The sequence below is a fragment of the Castor canadensis genome, chromosome 2 (genome assembly GCF_047511655.1).
Source record: "Castor canadensis chromosome 2, mCasCan1.hap1v2, whole genome shotgun sequence".
In the NCBI taxonomy this organism is placed as follows: Eukaryota; Metazoa; Chordata; class Mammalia; order Rodentia; family Castoridae; genus Castor; species Castor canadensis.
Window position 1 is genome coordinate 173,263,726 of NC_133387.1, and position 20,678 is coordinate 173,284,403.

Consider the following 20,678-nt stretch of genomic DNA (forward strand, 5'->3'; position numbering starts at 1 on the left):
AGTCTGGTGAGTAGAAGCAAGGAATAGTAGCATAACAGAGACAATTAAACAGACTAATAAAATTAAATGTTTTATATATGCAAAAAACTAAACATAAAAGAAAAAGCAATGAAACAAAGTTATCTTATTGGATATAAAACTTTCTGTAATACTAACTGCAGGATTGGGAACTTTGTCTGCAACTTCTAAAGACTTCTAGAAAGGAAAATCATACACTCTCTCAATTACATGTTATATTTTACAAAGTTTTCTCTCTGGAACTTTATTCTAGTGACTATCTTAACTCAATAGGAAATATGTTATTCTAAAGGGACCTAGCCTTAAAAGCTCAAAAATCTGCCTCTGGTGATACAGTTTGGACAAGTCAGAATGTTGTTTCTGCTTGGAAATTCCTCTTCCATAAAAGGAAAGACTAACATGCCTTATTCTACCACAGTATCCATGAATGTCAAGCCAGATATTGTTAAGCTCAGTGAATATTTTTAGTCCTATTTTATTTGATACAGTGTCAAATAACTCCTTAAACTACTCAATTTCCTTTTCTTTCAAGGCATTTCACCCTTCTGGATTTCTCCAACTTCTGGCCACTTCTCAGTCTCCTTCAGGAGCTAATAACTAATACTCAACATTCTTCTCTTGCATTATGCTCTCTGAATTATTTTCCCCAGCTCCCATACCTTGAATACTATGTGCTGATGACTTCCAAGTCTGTTCTTCTACCAACATCTGGACATTCAACACACATCTAAAACACAGCATATTAAAAATTGATATTGCTATCTATCCTCAAAGACTCATTCCTTCTCCTATAGTTCCTATCTTAATAAGTAACATTTTCCCAGATGCTAAATCACCCACATCAATCAATAATAAAGTCAAATTGATTCCAACTTTTAAGGCAATTAGGCCAGATCCCTGAAAATCAGTTCACTGAATGCTAATTTACCAAAAACTAATTCATTAAATAAGCAATTTGAAAATTTTCATTGTTCTTTGTAACAATTTACTTTCACAAGTACTAAATTTATGTTAGAAAATGGTGTAATACTATTAATATAAAGAAGGAAATAAAAACCACACATATTTCCACCATTCATAAACAACAACTATTTACATCTGGGTGCATAATGTTTGATGTTATATTTATTGTATGTATTACCTTCAAATATAACAATGTATTATTGTTATCTTTTCATGTCAATAAACTTCAAAGCATTGTTCTTAATGACTTCATCACATCTTTTCAATGGAAACACTCCTACTTAGTATAACAACTCTTTGCTTGGCATTTTACTGCTGCTTAGATTAATGTGAATTTTTTAAAACAATTTTTTTTAATTTTACTTTATTTTTAATTGACACATAATAATTGTCTAGTATACAATTTATAGGGTATGGTGTGATGTTCTTGTATATATGCACCTCTAACATTTATCATTTCTTTGTGATGAGAACATTAAAAATCCTGTCTTCTAGCTATTTTGAAATATATACATTATTATTAACTGTAGCCATTGTACTATGCAATAGAACACCAGAATTTGTTGTTCTTATCTTCCTGTAATTTTGTAGCCATTGACTGAGCTCTCCATCCCCCTCTCCCCACATCCTCCCCATTCTACTAAGCATTAGTCTACTCTCTTCTATGAAAGCGACATTTTTAGATTCCACATGAGTGAGCTCATGCAGTGTTTTATCTTCTGTGCCTGGTTTATTTCACTTACTTTCTGAGGATAAATTTCTATTTCTAACAATGTGCTTTTGAAGAAGACTGCTGAAATGTTCTAATAAAAGGCTTGTTTCAATTACCAGAAATATATGAACATGCATTTTGCCTTGTCTTTTCTAGCAATAGTCTAACAAGTTGAACCAGTTCAATGCTAAAAATGTCACCCTATTATTTTAATTTGTATTTCTTTAATTATAAGTTATGTTGGGCTTCAGGAATTTATTTTCATGCTTCTTGGCCTTGGCCACATATACATTGTGTATGAATGCTTAGGTGTGTTTACTGAGGTATAACTGAAATATAACAAAACCAATTTATATGGAAAGTGTGGTAATTTTTTAACAGGTACTTAGAACTTTCTTTTACTGAAAAGCACTGGCTCCTTACTAGGGCCCATGAATTATCTAAAATCAAAATAAAATTTTGATATCTCTGTCTCCATTTTGTATCTGTGTCCTTTGCTCTGACACTTTGCAATCATCTTGGAATTCCTAAAGGCCAGGACTAAGCAATAACATCTTTATAACAAGAGCTGAAACCACCCCAAGGAAAGGATCAGTAGAGCCTCACAGGACAGACAATCCCCCTATGAGGACAATTACATATAATGATGAGCCTTCACCCTGGAAAAGTAGTAGTTATCTCATGGGAACTAGATTGCTCACCTCAGTGATGACATCAATAACTTTTTGAGAACCCCTCCCAGAATCAGAACTGAGATAATGAGGAACAAGTCCACATTGTGACTGATAGTGTTTAACTATGCATACCTCTCACTCCCTACCCCAATTCTTTCTCTATTTAAACCTAACGTTCATGTCTGTGTCCCAGAAGATGAGTTGAAGTGCTTAGTTTACCTTATCTAGTGACATGCCCATGTCACATAAGAAACCTCCTTTCTCTGCTCATCACCATCACTCATCTCTTCATTTGGTTTGTTGAGACAAGTGATTGGACCTGATATGTGGAACCCTTGGAATTGGGCTTGTAGACTAAAACTCCACTTTTAATTTTGCCAAATATATATAACTATTTAACTACCACTCAAACAATACATATGACATTTTCTTTACCCTAAAAAGTTCCATAGTATAATGGGTGATCCCCATCTCCAGTCCTGGACAACTAGTGCCTAATTTCAGTCAGTATATATTTTTGCTTATTTTCAAATTTTATAAAAATACTATCCAGTTCATATATTTTTGTGTCAAGTTCTTTCACACACCATAAAGTTTTAAGGTTTATTCATCTTGAGAGTTATTCAAGTGTGTATTAAGTAATTAATCCCTTCTTATTGCTAAATAGTATTCAATCAGATGAATAGACTACAATTTGTTTACTCACTTTCCAGTTGAGGGAAGTTGGAATTGCTTCCAATTCAGGACTAGTATAAACAAAGCTGCTATGAATGTCCATATGCAGTCTCTTGGTGGGCATATGTCTCCATTTTACTTTGTCAAACACCTAGGAGTGGATTTTCCACATCCCAAAGAGCTTGTAATTTTAATTTCATAAAAATAGCTAAGGTATTTTCCAAAATGGCTATGCCATTTCACACTTTTACCAGCAAATAAAGGAGAGCCAGGTCCTCATCAACACTTAGTATTGTCAGTAGCTTTAATCCAGCCATTTTAGTAGTGATGAAATGGAATGGTGTTTTTTTTTTTTTGCATTTCCTTGATTATTAACAGTATCAATGCTATTTCTGTATTCTTATACCCTTCTTGAACTGTGCATTGCTTATTTGACTATTGCGTCTTCTCGTTGCTGACCCTGCATATATCTTTTGTTGATACATATGGAGAATATTTTCTCCTACTCAGTGGCTACTTTTCATTTTCTTAGTAGTATATTTTGAAGAACCAAGTTTTAAATTTTTATGAAGTCATAGTTATATTGTCATTAGTGCTTTTCTTGTTCTGGCTAAAATTCTTTGCCTAGCCCAAGGTTATGATTTTTTTTCTTTTATATCTTCTAGAAATCATATTGGTTTTTTCTTAATGTTTTGATCCATTATCCATTTTGAGTTAATTTTGTTTAACTTTTGATTGTGAAACATTTTAGAGAAAACGGAAGAGTATAATAATCTTATTTGTACCCATCAGTTTATTACCAACGATCTGGCAGTCTTATATTACCTATTCCTTATTAGCGCTTCACACTTGCTGTGGATGAATGACGATAATGTAATTATGGTTCTTTTTGAGGTAAAATTTGTGTACACTGAAGCATGTGATTCTTAGCTATTCTGAAAGTTAGATACATATCCAACATTTCCATCATTCCAGAAAGGTTTCTCTTTTTCTATCCAGGAAATCTTTCCCTCCAAAACAGATTTTTTTTCACCTTAAATTAGCTTTGCCCCTTCTATATCTTCATTAAAAAATCATATAGAATGTGACATTTGGGATGGCTTCTTTTTTTTTTGCCATAAATAACATGCTACCTGACTAAACTGATCCCACTTCAAGTGACTGCACAGGAATTTTTTGCCTCTTCCAACCAAGTTTATGGCTATAGCCCCTATCACCACCACCACCAAGCCAAGGTTATAGTTACAACCTCCCCCTTTTTGCTCTATTCTGATATTTGGCCAGACCATCTCTGATGATTGACAATACAAGAGAGAATCTCACCACCTTATACTATTTCTGGAATTTAAAACTCCTACTTCTTGTTTCTCTCCCAAAAACCTGGGAGACAGAAATTAGAGGAAGGAAATATATTTATTCAAGCTTGGCCCTATGGAAAATAGAGGAGAATTTCCTGTCTCACATCTACAGCTTTTGCGGGGAGAGGGGCTTAGAGGTATTAAGAGCCTCTATGGAACACAAAGAGGTTTTAGTGACACATAGGCATAAAACCCACGGGCTGGCCTGGGTCCTTCTCTCCAGAACCACAGCTCCTTCTCTTCTTTGAGAGTAAAACTAGCACTTATGGAAATACCACAATGAAACCTCCCATGTTGTATAATTAATAAGTATTAATTAAAAAATGTGAGAAGAAAAAGAAAGTAAATCTGGACCTCAGACTTCAACCTCCTGGGCCAGCATCTGTATTTTCAGTTTATGCAAACACATTACTTTTCTAAAAGTCAATTCATGTGAGCTGAAGAAAGAAAGAAGCTTAGAGGGGACTCTTTAGAATTTAGAATACATATCTAAGTTAGGACTGGGTCGTGTAATGTAAAAAGCAAACTACACCTAAGCTTAGGACACCATCATAGTAGGTGTCTTCGAAAAGCAGCTCTAAAATTTTACAATGAAAACAAATTCTAGACAGAAGCACTTTAAATTTCAACATCTAAGTAAGTTTTGTGTTATTTCAAAAATTAAAACTTTTATTCTGAATTACATATAGGTGGCCTCTACAGATCTTAATCAGGCCCTGCTTTAGGGAAGTCAGCTACCCTCTCTGGGTCCTCTTTCCTCCCCACCTCCAGGATTATGATTACATCACCTAAGTGAGGAGCCATACAATAAATGCTGGCTCATTTTACTTCCTTTTTCTTCTCTCTCTATTGCCCTTTCTTTCTCTCCAGAACCCAAGACATGCAAACATAAATAGATATATTTATTGTTCTAGACTCTAATTCAGCAAATTTCCATATGGGAATTGGGTTTCTAATTCTCTCCTCTGGTATGTTGCTAGCTTATCACACTTCCCAGGAATCTTTCATCAGTCTTCCATCCCCTTTTCCTACAATCACAGGATGGAGATAAGTGCTGCTTCTTCCTCTGACACACTTGGCTACTGTGGCCCAACAGGTTCCAACCCAGAAAACAGGGGCTTGGGAGGACAACTAAAGAAAATCAGGAAAATAGATTAACAGATAAAAATGCCATCTCCAGAAACTCTTAGGTCTTTTCTCCTTGGGCTTCTTTTGCTCCTCTGTTCTAGCTCATGGCAGCCTTAAACCTCAAAACTATCTCAACAAGATCTCTGCTGAGCAGTGTGCTTATGTGCTCAGCTCCTGCAGGAACTCCTTGACCACTGCAATCAGGATGAGTCCGGCATAAAAACATGACTCCTCATAGCTCACCTCACTATGCAAAGAGGGAAGACAACCAGCACCTCACATTCATTAATGTTTAAAATTACTATTTCTTCATGCCATGTGAAACCATCAGAGGAGAGATGATTGTACCAAGCAACCCAAACTTTGTCCAGGAGTTTGTTCCCAGTTTGAAATTTTAACTGATTTCTGAGATTATTTTTTAAATGCTACTTTTTCTCAATATTTTCTCTCCTATGACAATTTTGCCCAACATAAGAAATAGCTTAAGAAAGCATAAAAGAAAAGAAATTATTTCTGCTTACAAAGTAAAAAAATCAAAAGTCTATTCCTTCATTAGCTTTTTAAATTGATATGCATCTAGTCAACTAGCTATTTGGATGTGCAGAAAAAAGTCTTACCACTAGAATACTGTAAAATGCTGAAAAAAAATGCCAAAATTAAAAATTCTAAGCCACTAATTTATTTAGCTGATTGTTAAAATTCAGTGTAAACAAACTGTCTATTCTAATAAGCAGCTGCTTTTTACTGCCTTGATAACTAACTACATCCCCCAAATAATTTCCTTTAAAACTCCCAGATCCTTAGTTGATTATTCTGAGTCCCAGATTTCTCCATCCTGACTGAAGTAGCCATAGTAACCCCTAAAAAAAGACTCTAAATTCTGATTCCATCTTGTAATAATGTATGACTTTCCACTCAGCATCTTTATAGTCCTTAACCTATAGAAGTCCTAATTCACTAGGCTGAGGTTTTAGGATTCTACATGTTCTCAATCTTAACTCAATGCAAATTGCACAACACAATCTTAACACATTTCTCTTGTCACTACGCTAAGACCAATTTTTTAAAATTTTCATCTCCTACCCTCTCAAAAAAGTATAATATTCAAAAATTTCATATTGAGAAATTAAACTATTGTAAATAGAATCAGAAATTAATGTGTTATCATATTTTAGAAAGAAAATCTGTGAGGATAATAATAAAGCAAGAAAACATGATATAACAGAAAACAAAATACACTGGAATTCAGTGGCTGGATTTGCATCCTAGTTCTGATACCAAAAGGTTCTATAATCCCATTGTAACAGTATATTTCTGAATTCTAATATATGTGAAAGGAGGAGGTTATATTAAATGATTTATAAGATTAAGTGATTTAAAATTAAATGATCTATGATTATAGAAAAATTCGCATAAAATTAAGAAATCTTGGAATAGTTGAGGTAGAGCAAGTGTCAGAGAGAACAGATCTGCACTGAACACTCAAATGTAAGACTTAAATTTCTCTTCTGTACAGGAGAGGAAAAAAGCTATAACTTGAATCCCTCATTAAAAACATAGACACTAGCCAGGCTTTGGTGGCTCAAGCCTATAATCCTAGCTATTCAGGAGGCAGTGATCAGGAGGATCACAGTTTGAAGCCAGCCTGGGCAAATAGTTCATGAGACCATATCTTAACACAAAAAGGGCTGGTGGAGTGGCTCAAGGTGTAGGCCCTGAGTTCAAGCCCCAATATTGAAAAAAAAATAGACACTAATAAACAAAGCGTTATAACTCCTTGTCCAAATACTGCTACTTTCTTAAGAAAATATTTTCTTGTCCAAGGTTTTCCTCAGGGCAACTTTGACATCCTTATTCCTGAAGCTATAGATTAATGGATTTAACATGGGCACCACAATGGTATAAAACAGGGAGGACACTTTTCCTTGATCAAGGGGCAAAATGGAAGATGGTTTGAGATACATGAAGGCTCCAGAACCAAAGAAAAGGGAAACCACAATGATGTGGGAGCTGCAGGTGCTGAAGGCTTTGGATCTGCCCTCCGTGGAGTGAATATGAAGGATGTTAGAGAGAATGAGAGCATAAGAAATGAAGATGGTGACAATAGGCATTCCAATGTCAATGGCCACAACAATAAAGACTACCAGCTCATTCACATAGGTTCTGTTGCAGGAGAGTTCAAGGAGGGGAAGGATGTCACACATGAAATGATTGACAAGGTTGTCAGCGCAGAAGGTCAGACTCATTATGCTTCCTGTGTGGGCCATGGCTCCAGCAAATCCCATCAAGTAAACACCTACCAAAAGGAGTAAACACACTTGGGGAGACATGGTGACTGTGTACACCAGAGGGTTACAGATGGCAACACAGCGGTCATATGCCATTGCTGACAGGATGAAGGACTCAGAGATGACAAAGAAGCAGAAGAAAAAGAGCTGAGTCATACACCCAACATGCAAGATAATGTTCTTCTTTGACATAAAACTCATCAGCATTTTTGGGGTGATGGTAGAAGAGTAACAGAAATCTATTAAGGAAAGGTTGAAGAGGAAGAAGTACATGGGAGTGTGCAGATGAGAGTTCAACCCTATCAGAGTGATCAAACCCAGATTCCCCACCATGGTGACCACATAGAAACCTAGAAACAGGAAGAAGAGGGGTATCCGGAGTCCTGGATGGTCTGTTAAGCCGGCAAGGATGAACTCTGTCACAGAAGAATTCTTGGCTTCCATTCTCCTCTTGTGAGGGAAATCTGTGGTGATAGAGAAGAGGACCACTTGGAGAGAAAGAAACATCACTAGCACCCTTCCATATCCATCCCCTATTGTTAGAAGAAAAAAAAAGAAAGAGAGAGAGAGAAGGAAGGAAGGAAGGAAAGGAAGAAAGGAAGGAAGGAAGGAAGGAAGGAAGGAAGGAAGGAAGGAAGGAAGGAAGAAAGAAAGAAAGAAAGAAAGAAAGAAAGAAAGAAAGAAAGAAAGAAAGAAAGAAAGAAAGAAAGAAAGAAAGAAAAGAAAAGAAAAGAAAAGAAAGAAAGAAACTGAGATTTGCTCTTTGGAAGAAAAGTTTTTACCATTTACACTATGTAGTGGCAAACTACCCAGTGACTTTAATTTCCAGAGTACACAGTATGAAGCAAAACTTTGCCTCTATAGTGAGAGCAAGGGCTGATCAAGAAAGGGGTATAAAAATCAAGCTGGATGTCTTTTTACCTATGAAGTCAGTCCCTTCCTTCTGCTTCTGCTTTAATTGCTGAAATCTGAGCCTTTTCCCTGGAGGGAGTCCTGATAGGTGGAAGCCACCAGGATTCTGTGACAGGCAGAAGTTACTGTGGCTCAGGGTTGTGCTCTAAGATAAGGTGAAGTCATGATTTTCAAGATATCTTAGTTCAAGTTTAATAATAACTTTTTTTAAACTGACACTTATTTAGGGGCTATTGTGAGAACCTCTGTTCTAAGAGAGTTGTATGACATATTACTGTCCTCGTTTTATAGATGAGACAACTGAGATCATGTAACTAGCCCAAAGTCACCTAACTATAGAACTTTAGCCAGGAGCATGTCAGCCACCAGATTCATAGTTTGAACTTGTATCCAATGTGTGACATGACTGGCCAGAGTCAGGCAAGCACTCACCTTCCTTTATTTAGAGAGCCATAACACTATACTCTACTGTCTACTGTCCAAACTGTATTGGAGAGGATAAGACTCAGTGAATAGACTCTGCTCAGCTCATATTAAGGATCTGAATCTCCAATTTACTTCCTTTTTCTGCTCAAAAGAACTTGACTTACAGTTGTTAATTTACCCAAAGGAAGAAGACAGCACCTATTCCTGACTTGGGGATAAGAGGAGAATAGAGTTCGATTCTTGTTTACAGATTTCAATGACTTGATTATGAAGACAGAGTCTCTCTCAAGACCATTTCCTCAGAGACTACCCTCCCTAAGGAAGAAGAAATGTTTGTTTATCCCTAGGAATTGCTTGATTTGGCTTTCAGGGACAATTCTTTCTTTAATACTTATCCAGTACTGTTAAGAGAAAAATTATTTTGATGATTTCTTGAATGCTCAATAATGTATCTGACACAGTGCCTTTACACTGACCCCTGACTACCAAAATTCAATATATCTTATTGAATGTATCTTATTTTTAAAAAATAAGAAAGATAATATCTTATTTATTCCTCATGATAATGCTAGCCATTTCAGAAGTGAGCTGCTCAAGATATCTGTTTCAGAGACCACAGTCATGTATAAGTCTGTCTGATCCCAAGTGTCATACTGAACCACTGGACTAAACTACCTCTTGGTGGAACCCATAAAGCCTTCTTGGATCTGACAGTCTCTTGAAAAATAACAAGTAGACACCCAATAAATTTAATGAAAAGGTATGATAAGAGCAGCTTTAACACAGAGGACTATTATAATTTAGAATAGGACGCTCAATAATTTATTCATATTTCATTTCATTCCCAGAATCCATTGCACTACTCCAACAACAATGGACACTTCTCTGATTCCCCTCTCTGTCTTCTTATGGAGGGTAAGTTAATGGAATACGTATGAGGTACTGTTCTGAACCTCTGCCAAGACCAGCCTTTCTGTAAATCACTGAGAAGTCAAAACTCCCTTCTGTCTTTTTCCTCTACTCACTTTCTTTGAACACTTCTCCCAACTGCCTCGTGTTTGCTTTGCCTTTTTCTGTCTTCTATTCCCCTCCACCAAACCTCTGCCTTGACAAAAATTGTCTGTCACATTCCTCAGTCCCTCAAGATAATACTTAACATCGAACCCATAACATATAGGATTTTAAACCTCATTATCAACTCCAGCGTTTCTCAAAACTGACTGAGTTCCACAATTACCTAGAGGGATTATTGAAAAGTTCTGGGTTAATCCAGACTATTTGCATCAGAAATTCTCTGGGTATGAATATGGTCATTGTGTTTTTTAATCTTTGTATTTCCAATGCCTGCAACTTAGGAATTCATATAACTAATATTTGCCTTCATCTTGCACAGATGTATGGAATACTTGCCCAAGGTCACAGATAAAGTTTCAGACTCTGCATTTCCAAACCCTCTTCATTTATGAACCCATATGACCTTCAGCTTGGTGGGGATGCAAAGTACAAATAATGAAAATGTAAGTGATCAGAATTCATACGTTCCAGGTATAATGGACTAGCTGATATTGCACTTAACCTTTGAACAAAAACAACAATAAGACTAGAAAAAAATATATAAACTACTCTTTGCAAGCTTTTGGAAAGAAAACAACACAAAGATGAAAGTCTTGAAGAAAAAACATAAGGTGACTACCACATTCACCCAAGTCAATAACAAGTCAAGATTTGGGTCACATGATAAGGGGAGAGTACATACGGGAGGTATGGGGATAGGTAAGAAACCCAAAACATGAAAGTGTTTGATGTCCCCACTGCAAAGGAATTGATTCAGAAACCTTAAAGGGACAGAGGTCAATATGAGAAGGGGATCAAAAACTAGTAAAAAGGTCAGTTAGAGATTAATCAACTTGGGTTGTAACACATTTGTACATGGAAGCAATACTAGGAATCTCTCTGCATAGCTATCCTTATCTCAACTAGCAAAAACACTTTGTCTTTCTTATTATTGCTTATGTTTTCTCTTCCACAAAATTGGAGAAGAAGGCAGAACAGGTTCTGCCTGGAAGCAAGGTGGTGGGGGAGAGGGAGAGGACTGGGGTTACGGGGAAGAAATGGCCCAAACAATGTATGCACATGTGAATAAATGAAAAAAAACAAGTCAAGAATATTCATTCTCTCTTCTCCTCAACCCCCTCCATGGGGGCAAGGTAACTAATGTACATTATAAGTCTAATGAGAATTGTCACTGTGAATCCCCCCCATATAATGAATATAGCCTAATAAAAATTATGTAAAAATCCTAAATAAATAAATAAAACAGCAGTGCCTTTTTGCTCTATGGCAAAAAAAAAGAATATTCATTCTTATTTTTTTTTAAATATTGTTGTGTTGGGGGTACATTATGACATTTACAAAAGTTCTTACAATATGTTTGTAGTTGAATTCAACCCCCCTCCATCATTCTCCTTTATACCCCCCCATTCTCATAAATTTTATTCAACATTGTATGGGTAATTATAGGCTACCATTCAATAAGAAAAAAAGTGTAAAGCTTCTCAACACTCCCAAAAATAACAATATAGTTCAGTCTTTACAATATATCAGTCAAAATGTCAGTCATTCCCCTTGACTGCCTCTGCCTCTGTGTAATCTCTATTCACAGGTAGTCAACTAAATCCTCAGAGACAAGTTTCCCAGTATCAGTTTGTTCTCTGTGTTTCACTTGTATAAACAGGCCTAAAGATTAGACTAGAAGATATAAACTCATCTCTCTTTTTTTGAGACAGTCTTGTTATTTATAGTGTAGACTGTCCTCCAACTCAGAATCCTCCTGACTCATTCACTTGAATACTGGGATTACACACAGGGTCACCACACCTGACTAAACCCATCAGATAACTTAAGTGTACATAAGAAATACAAGTAAATCTATAAACAAACTATAGCATTTAAAAGTAAATTTAAAAACACCACAGAAATCATCAGAGACTACTTTGAGAATCTATATTCTAATAAATTTGAAAATCTTGAAGAAATGGACAGATTTCTAGATACTTATGACCATCAAAAACTGAGCCAAGAGGATATTAATCACCTGAATAGATCTATAACACCACAATTATCCCATGAGAACCTGAGTTCCTTTCTTCTACAACCTTATGGGGGAGGTAGTTGAGATTTGCACAGATTTCTTACTACTTTTACATAACTGATTTATTGTGGAAATGTTGAGTCTGTTCCTGCTGCTGATTCTCTCTCATCTGAGTGAAAGTAAAAGAGGAACTCATTACAACGTACATGCAAATCACAACATAGAAACATAAACAAAAGAAGTAAGCCCTATCAAATCTCCAAAACATCATAACAAATCAATAACTGAATCCAAAGAAAATTGGTTGAAATGTCAAATAAAGAGTTCAAAAGCTTACTTTTAAAAAATGATCTATGACCTTTTTGAAGAGGATTCAAATAAGCAGGTAAAGTTAAGAAATCAATTCAAGACCTAGATAAGAAAGTCAGTAACATGAATGAGAAATCTTAATAAATAAATAAATAGCATCAGCAACAGAAAAAATCAAGCATAAGAATTAATATAAGGATGGAGGATAAAATTCCACTAAGACAACAATACAGACAAAATAAAAACTGAAACTAGATCCATGTTTATCACCCTGTATAAGTATCAACTCAACATGGATCAAGGTCCTTAATATCAGACCCGAAACTCTAAAGTTGGTACAGGAAAGAGTAGGAAACACTTTGGAAGTAATAGGTATAGGCAAGGACTTCCTCAATAGAACCCCAGCAACTCAGCAACTAAGGGAAGGTAGAGACAAATGGGACTTCATAAAACTGAAAAGCTTCTGCATAACAAAAGAAATAGTCTCTAAACTGAAGAGACCACCCACAGAGTGGGAGAAAATATTTGCCAGCTATATTATTCATATGTGCATGCAACACTTGGGTCATTTCTCCCATCTGCCCCCACCCCCTCCCTTACCACCCACTCTGCCCCCTCCCTCTCCCCCCTACCCCCTCAATACCCAGCAGAAACTATTTTGCCCTTATCTCTAATTTTGTTGCAGAGAGAGTATAAGCAATAATAGGAAGGAACAAGTGTTTTTGCTGGTTGAGATAAGGATAGCTATACAGGGAGTTGACTCACATTAATTTCCTGTGCATGTCACACTAAGATTTCACCTGACCCCTGTTAGAATAGCCATCATTAGAAACACCAACAACAACAAGTGTTGGAGAGGATGTGGGAAAAAAGGAACCCTCTTACACTGCTGGTGGGAATGCAAGCTACTGCAATCACTCTGGAAACAAATTTGGAGGCTTCTTAAAAATCTAAACACAGATTCGCTGTATGATCCAGCAATCCCACTCTTGGGGATATACCCAAAGAAATGTGACACAGGTTACTCCAGAGGCACCTGCAAACCCATGTTTATTGCAGCACTATTCACAATAGCCATGTTATGGATACAGCCAAGATACCCCGCTACTGACAAATGGATTAAGAAAATGTGTTATTTATATACAGTGGAATTTTACTCAGCCATGAAGAAGAATGAAATCTTATCATTTGCAAGTAAATAGATGGAACTAGAGAACATCATTCTGAGCTCAGAAGACCAAAAATTATATGTTCTCCCTCATACGCAGACTTAAAATATAGGGCAAATACAGCAAGGTGATTGGACTTTGGTCACATGATAAGGCGAGAGCACACAGGAGGTTTGGGAATAGGTAAGAAACCCAAGAAACATGATAGTATTTGATGTCCTCAATGCAGAGGAACTAATGCAGAAACTTTAAAGCAACAGAGTTCAATAGGAGAAGGGGATCAGGAACTAGAGAAAAGGTCAGTTCGAGAAGAATCAACTTAGAATGTAACACATTTGTACATGGAAGCAATGCTAGGACTCTCCCTGTATAGCTATCCTTATCTCAACTAGCGAAAATGCTTTGTCTCTCTTATTATTGTTTATACTCTCTGTTCAACAAAATTAGAGATAAGGGCAGAACAGTTTCTGCATGGAAGCAAGGAGGTGGGAGAGAGAGGGAAGGGGCAGGGACAGGGGAGAAATGGCCCAAACATTGTATGCACATATGAATAAACAATAAATAAATAAATAAAAGTAAATTTAATAAAGTCACAGAATACAAAGTTAATATATAAAAGGCAATAGCATTTCTACATAGTAGAAAAAGCATTGTGAAATTAAAAGACCATTTATACTAACAAAAATTATAATATCTAGGAATATATTTAACAACATTTTTGTACAACTTTCATACTAAGAAATATAAAATATTTCTAATCAGTATTTAGAAAAGCTACATAAATGAAGAGACAGATCTTGTTCATGGATTAGAAAATGAAGTACAATCATTCACTGAACAGCATTTAAGCAGGTAATGAACTATATCTGTGACTGTGGTCTCCTGAGATGAAATTGCCTATTGAAATCATAGCCATCCTAGTTTGTGCAAGTATGCTCTGTGACATTCATCCAGCTATGAAATTCTCTGACAATGAGTTTCTCACAACATATCCCCTTTGTTTTGCCATGCATGACTATATTATTAAATTGTTAAACCTTCCTAAATGAATCTATGAGGTCAATTAAATACTAGTTAAAATACCAGCAGATATGTTGGTAGAAATTTACAAGATGATTCTAAAATATACATGGATATGCAAATGTCATAGAATAGCAAAATAACCTTAAAAAGAAGAAAATTGGAAGACTTATATTACTTGATCCCAAGAAGTATATAGTTTCAAAGAGTAATGAAATAGGCAGCATAGATAAATGAATGGATCAAAGTATAGCAATCTAGAAATCAACTCACTTAGAGAGTCAACTGATTTAATTCCAAGGTATTAAGCAATGCCACAGGAGCAGGGGAAACAACAGAAATAGATAGATGATAGATAGATATAGATAGATAGATATAGATAGATAGATAGATGATAGATAGATGATAGATAGGTAGATAGATAGATAGATAGATAGATAGATAGATAGATAGATAGATAACAGGTAGATAGATAGATAATAGATATAGTTATATAAGCAAAAGTGATCTTTGGCCCCAATCCCACACCATACAGAATTAATTCATGATGAATCAGAAGAATAAATGTAAAGCTGAGCTTATAAATGTCAATAAGAAAGCAATAAAATATCCTTAGTACTGTACAGTAAGGAAAGATTTCTTAGATATAAAATGCACTAACCCTAAAAGAAAGAACTTTCATTTTGATAGAATTTTAAATTTTCCACTCTCCTAAATAGACCTTTAAGAAACTGTAGGAAAAACTACAGCCAGGGAGACAAGATTCACAAATATGTACCTGTCAAAACACTCATCTACAAATATATGAAGATCTCTACACATAAATTAATAAAACACTAAAAATATTTTAATGAGACAAAGATTTAAACAGACACCTTAGAATATGTGTAAATGATCAAGAAACATATGAAAAGTTGTTCAAATAATTACTTATTAGAAAACTACAAATTAAAACCACAGCAAGTTTTCACTACATACCTATCAGAGTAGCTAAAATAAAGGGACTGTGTTACAAAACGTTATCAAAAATAGCAAATAAAACTCTTCTATTGCTGTAGAGCTACTTATAAAACTTGTGATATCTAGGAAAACAAAACTATATACCTATCCTGTGACCCAGAAGCTCCAGTCCTGGTCATATGTCCCCCCTCCAAAAAAAAAACACATTAATGCATATGTCCAACTCATGGAAAGCCCCACACTTAAAGATTCATAGACACTTTATTCATAATAGCCCAAAACCACAAATGACCCAAATAAGTATCAACAGAGGAACAGAGAATTAAACCATATCTTCATACAATGGACACAATTCAGTAGTAAAAAGAATAGATTATTGATATGTGCACAATCTGTGTAAATGCTGAAAAGAAACAAGGGACTGGGGACTAGAAGCATGACTCAAGTGGCAGAGACCCTGCCTGGCAAGTGTGAGGCCCTGAGTTCAAATCCCAATACCACTAAAAAAAAAGAAAAAATGGGTTAGTCTAGAAAATAAAATTCCAGGAACACACAGAGAAGAACTTAGAATGCTAAGCTTAAAGGCAATTTGTTAACCAATGGGTGATCACTGAGTGTTTGAAAAGGAAAGTGACATTTATTAATTCAAAATCTTGAAAAAGTGTGTGCCATGCACTGTTCTAGGGATTGCAGATAAAGCATTAATTAAAACAAAACCCCTGCCATTGCAGAGCTCCTATTCTAGTAGGGGGGAGTCAAGTAATAAATAAAATAAATAAGTAACTTATGTAATATATTGGAAGATAGTAAGAACAGTAAAAAAAATATCAAAAAGGAAAGGCAAGAGGAAGTATGGGGCTTCTGGTTGTACATTTAAACAGAATGGTAGGTTAGGTCTCTTTGTGAAGGTCACATTTAAATAAAGTATTGAAAGATGATGGTCACAGTAGCGCAGGTAGTATCAGGAACCCTAATGGACCACTGGGTAAACGCTGCTTAATGAATCACAATGACATTGTCCCTCATTTAGATTGAGCTCGACCCACACCACTGGCTCTAATGAAGGGAATATTCGATATTGTGCAAGTTAGAGAAGCAAAAGACCTTTCTGAGCTTTTTACAAAATCACAAGTCACATAACAAAGACTGCACACATTTCTGGTCTTTAAACCTTCAGAGACACTGCTCTAGATTTCCTTCATTTTTAAATTGACTCTCAAGAAAGGGCCAGGCATGGTTACTCCTTCTGTAATCCCAATTACCCAGGAGGCAGATATTGGAAGGATCAACATTCATGGCCAACTTCAGTAAAAAGTCAGTGAGAAACAATCTTAATAAATAAGCTGGATTCCAAGATGGTGGCTAGAGGGAGGAAGCAGAAAGCGAGCCTCCTATAGTGAAATCTTGGAGAGACACTGGAGACACATTTTGCAGGCATAATCACTGAGAAAAGGCATAACTTTGACCCCTCCACACCTCCAGCCGGTGCAGAGAATCTCCACTTCAGGTTAAATGGAGAAACAAGGAGGGCCCCCGGGCCGCCAGTCACCAGCGCCCAGACAGCTTGGGAAGATGCGAACCAGGTGAGCTTCACGGTGCCGCGGTACTCACACAGACAAGCCTGGGCCAGAGCAGCATAGCCCCCTGGACAGACTGACCTCCACCCGGGGAAAAAAAGAGAAACTGAGTAATAAGCAATAAGAACAATAAAGACACACTGGAAAGAGTGTCTTTCCAGTGCTTTTCCCAGTGCTTGGAAAGGGGAAAGCTTGTAGCAGAGGCTCACGCACAGGAGAAATCTGAGCAAACAAAGCCTGCAGGGCCAGGTGAGTGCTAAGCTCACCCCAGAGATCTGCATAAATAAAGCCCCCAGCAACAGCAGGCAGGCAAGCCACAGTTGCAGATACCATTCTCAGAACTGTCTCCAGACTCTTTTTTTTTTTCTTTGTCTCCCTACCTTTGATAAGAGAACAACCGAATTACACCTGCAAGATGAAAAACTTACTGAAACTGTATTGCATTTGAACTTGGGACACTTGGTGGGTTGTTTTTTTTTGAGCGGGGGTGTGTAGTTTTGTTCTACTTTATGCATCCCCTTTGATGAGACAACTACAGAACAACATCTGAGGCCCCATCTCCAGGATTGGAGACTGAGACTTCACTGCATTTGAACTTGGAGGTTTTTTGGTTTTTTGGTTTTTTAAAATTTTCTATTTTTTCATTTTATTTTAATACATTTTTATGAATAGATTTTTCTTTCATTTACTTATTTTTTATTTTTATTCTTACCTTCATTTTTTAATTTTTGATTTTCAATCCTCTCTCTGTCTCTCTAATGTCTGATCAGCTTCCTGTCAATTAGTACACTAAAGTTCCCTGTTTATACCTTTGAAATCTTCTTGTCTGATACCTTGTTCTGTTTTCTCCCTCCAATCTGTGTATTTGTTTTTCCCTTTTCTTTAACTTCTTGCTTTCCATCTCAGCTCAACCTGCCATTCTAAATATTACCATTGTTATTATTACAAGCTAGAAAACACTTAATTGCACACACTACAGGGACAGTAACAACACCAAAGACAATGATGGAAAGACAGAAAAAACAGGGAAACCAGTTTCCCCACAGCAAAAAATTAGTACAGGAACCAGAGTGGAATGAAGAAAACAGGTACTCAGATATAGAAACCAACAAAATGAAGATAAACTATGCCAAAGGACCCAATGAAGCCCACAAGAATAATTTAAAAGAAGACATACTACAGGTACTCTATGAGAATTTTATAGAGATGATACTGGATAGGGTCAACCAAAATGTACAGGAGACACTCAAGAAATTCCAAGACAACAAAAATAGAGAATTTGAAAAAGCAAAAGAAGAAATAAAGGAAACCATAGAAGCACTGTATAAACACCAATGTGAAACAGAGAACACAATGAATAAACAGATAAATGAACTCAGGAGAAAAATAGACAGCACTAAAGAGGAAAACAGCCAGGATATGGAAAACCTCAAAAAAAGAACGAAACAGAACTGCAAAACAAAACGGAAGGCCAATCCAGCAGAATAGAACAAACAGAAGACAGAATCTCAGAACTTGAAGATGAAATGGTAATTAAAGGAAAAACTGAAGAACTATTAATTAAACAACTCAAGACCTGTGAAAAGAAAATGCAAGAACTCACCGACTCCATCAAAAGACCAAACTTGAGAATCATGGGCAACGAAGAAGGAGAAGAGGTGCAAGCAAAGGGAATGCATAATATATGCAACAAAATAATAACAGAAATTTTCCAAATCTAGAGAAAGACATTCCCATACAGATGCAAGAGGCCTCCAGGGCTCCAAACAGACCAGATCAAAATAGAACTACCCCATGACATATCACCATTAAAACAACAAGTTCAGAAACTAAGGAAAGAATATAAGGCTGTAAGAGAGAAAAAACAAATAACATACAAAGGTAAACCCATCAACATCACAGCAGACTTCTCAACAGAAACATTAAAAGCAAGAAGAGCGTGGGGTGAGATCTTCCGGGCACTGAATGAAAATAACTTCAACCCCAGGATACTCTACCCAGCAAAGCTATCATTCAAAATAGATGGAGCAATCAAAGTCTTCCATGATAAGCAGAAACTAAAACAATATGTGACCACAAAGCCACCATTACAAAAGATTCTGCAAGGGATCCTGCACACAGAAAGTGACACCAACTTAACCATGAAAAGGCAGGCAGCACCAAACCACAGGATAAGAAAAAGCAAGACAGTAGAGAGTAACATCAAGTTAGATACACACAATCAAACCTTCAAACAACTAAGATAACTAAATGGCAGGAATCACCACATACCTATCAGTACTAACACTTAATGTTAATGGACTTAATTCACCCATCAAAAGACACCGTTTGACAAAATGGATTAAAAAAGAAGATCCAACAATTTGTTGCTTACAGGAGACTCATCTCACTGACAGAAATAAGCATATGCTTAGGATGAAAGGCTGGAAGAAGATTTACCAAGCCAATGGCCCCCGAAAACAGGCAGGAGTAGCAATACTTATCTCTGACAAAGTAGACTTCAAACCTACATTGATCAAACAAGATAAAGAAGGACATTCCATACTAATAAAAGGGGAAATAGACCAAAAGGAAATAATAATCATCAATCTGTACGCACCCAATGTCAACGCACCCAATTTCATCAAACATACCCTGAAAGACCTAAAAGCATATATAAACGCCAACACAGTGGTTGTGGGAGACTTTAACACTCCATTATCATCAATAGATAGGTCATCCAAACAAAAACTCAATAAAGAAATCCAAGATCTAAAATATGCAATAGATCAAGTGGACCTAGTAGATGTCTACAGAACATTTCATCCAACCTCTACACAATATACATTCTTCTCAGCAGCCCATGGAACCTTCTCCAAAATAGATCATATCCTAGGGCACAAAGCAAGCCTCAGCAAATATAAGAAAATAGAAATAATACCGTGCATACTATCTGACCACAATGCAGTAAAAGTAGAACTCAACAACAAAAGTAAAGACAAAAAACATGCAAACAGCTGGAAACTAAATAACTCATTACTTAATGAAGAATGGATCATCGATGCAATAAAAGAGGAAATTAAAAAGTTCCTAGAAGTCAATGAAAATGAAAACACAACCTACCGGAACCTATGGGACACAGCTAAGGCAGTCTTGAGAGGAAAGTTTATAGCCATGAGTGCATATATTAAAAAGATTGAAAGATCCCAAATCAATGACCTAATGATACATCTCAAACTCCTAGAAAAACAAGAACAAGCAACTCCCAAAACAAATAGAAGGAGAGAAATAATAAAAATAAGAGCTGAAATCAACGAAATAGAAACCAAAAAAACCATACAAAGAATTAATGAAACAAAAAGTTGGTTCTTTGAAAAAATAAACAAGATCGATAGACCCCTGGCAAACCTGACCAAAAT

At 36.2% G+C, this 20,678-nt stretch overlaps 1 protein-coding gene across 2 annotated transcripts; it reads right to left on the reverse strand.

Moving 5' to 3' along the window:
* Positions 1 to 7,327: 7,327 nt before the first annotated feature.
* On the reverse strand, positions 7,328 to 13,380 carry LOC109678490 (olfactory receptor 8B12). 2 transcript variants are annotated; one of them, XM_020154017.1, is made up of 2 exons: positions 13,360 to 13,380; positions 7,328 to 8,248 (listed from the first exon to the last, which is right to left on the reverse strand). In XM_020154017.1, the coding sequence occupies exons 1-2, from the start codon at positions 13,378 to 13,380 to the stop codon at positions 7,328 to 7,330; spliced, it is 942 nt and encodes a 313-aa protein (XP_020009606.1). The 2 variants fall into 2 exon arrangements, with proteins under 2 accessions (XP_020009606.1, XP_020009609.1); XM_020154020.2 differs by lacking the exon at positions 13,360 to 13,380 and having other exon boundaries at positions 7,328 to 8,263.
* Between the last annotated feature and the right edge of the window lie 7,298 nt (positions 13,381 to 20,678).

Excerpts from the sequence above, each read along its gene's own strand:
- LOC109678490 (XM_020154017.1), bottom strand. The coding sequence starts at position 13,380 with ATGATGGCTATTCTAACAGGG. Across the intron at positions 8,249-13,359 it reads TGATGGCTATTCTAACAGGG|AATTCTTCTGTGACAGAGTT; the intron begins GTCAGGTGAAAT and ends ATGGAAGCCAAG.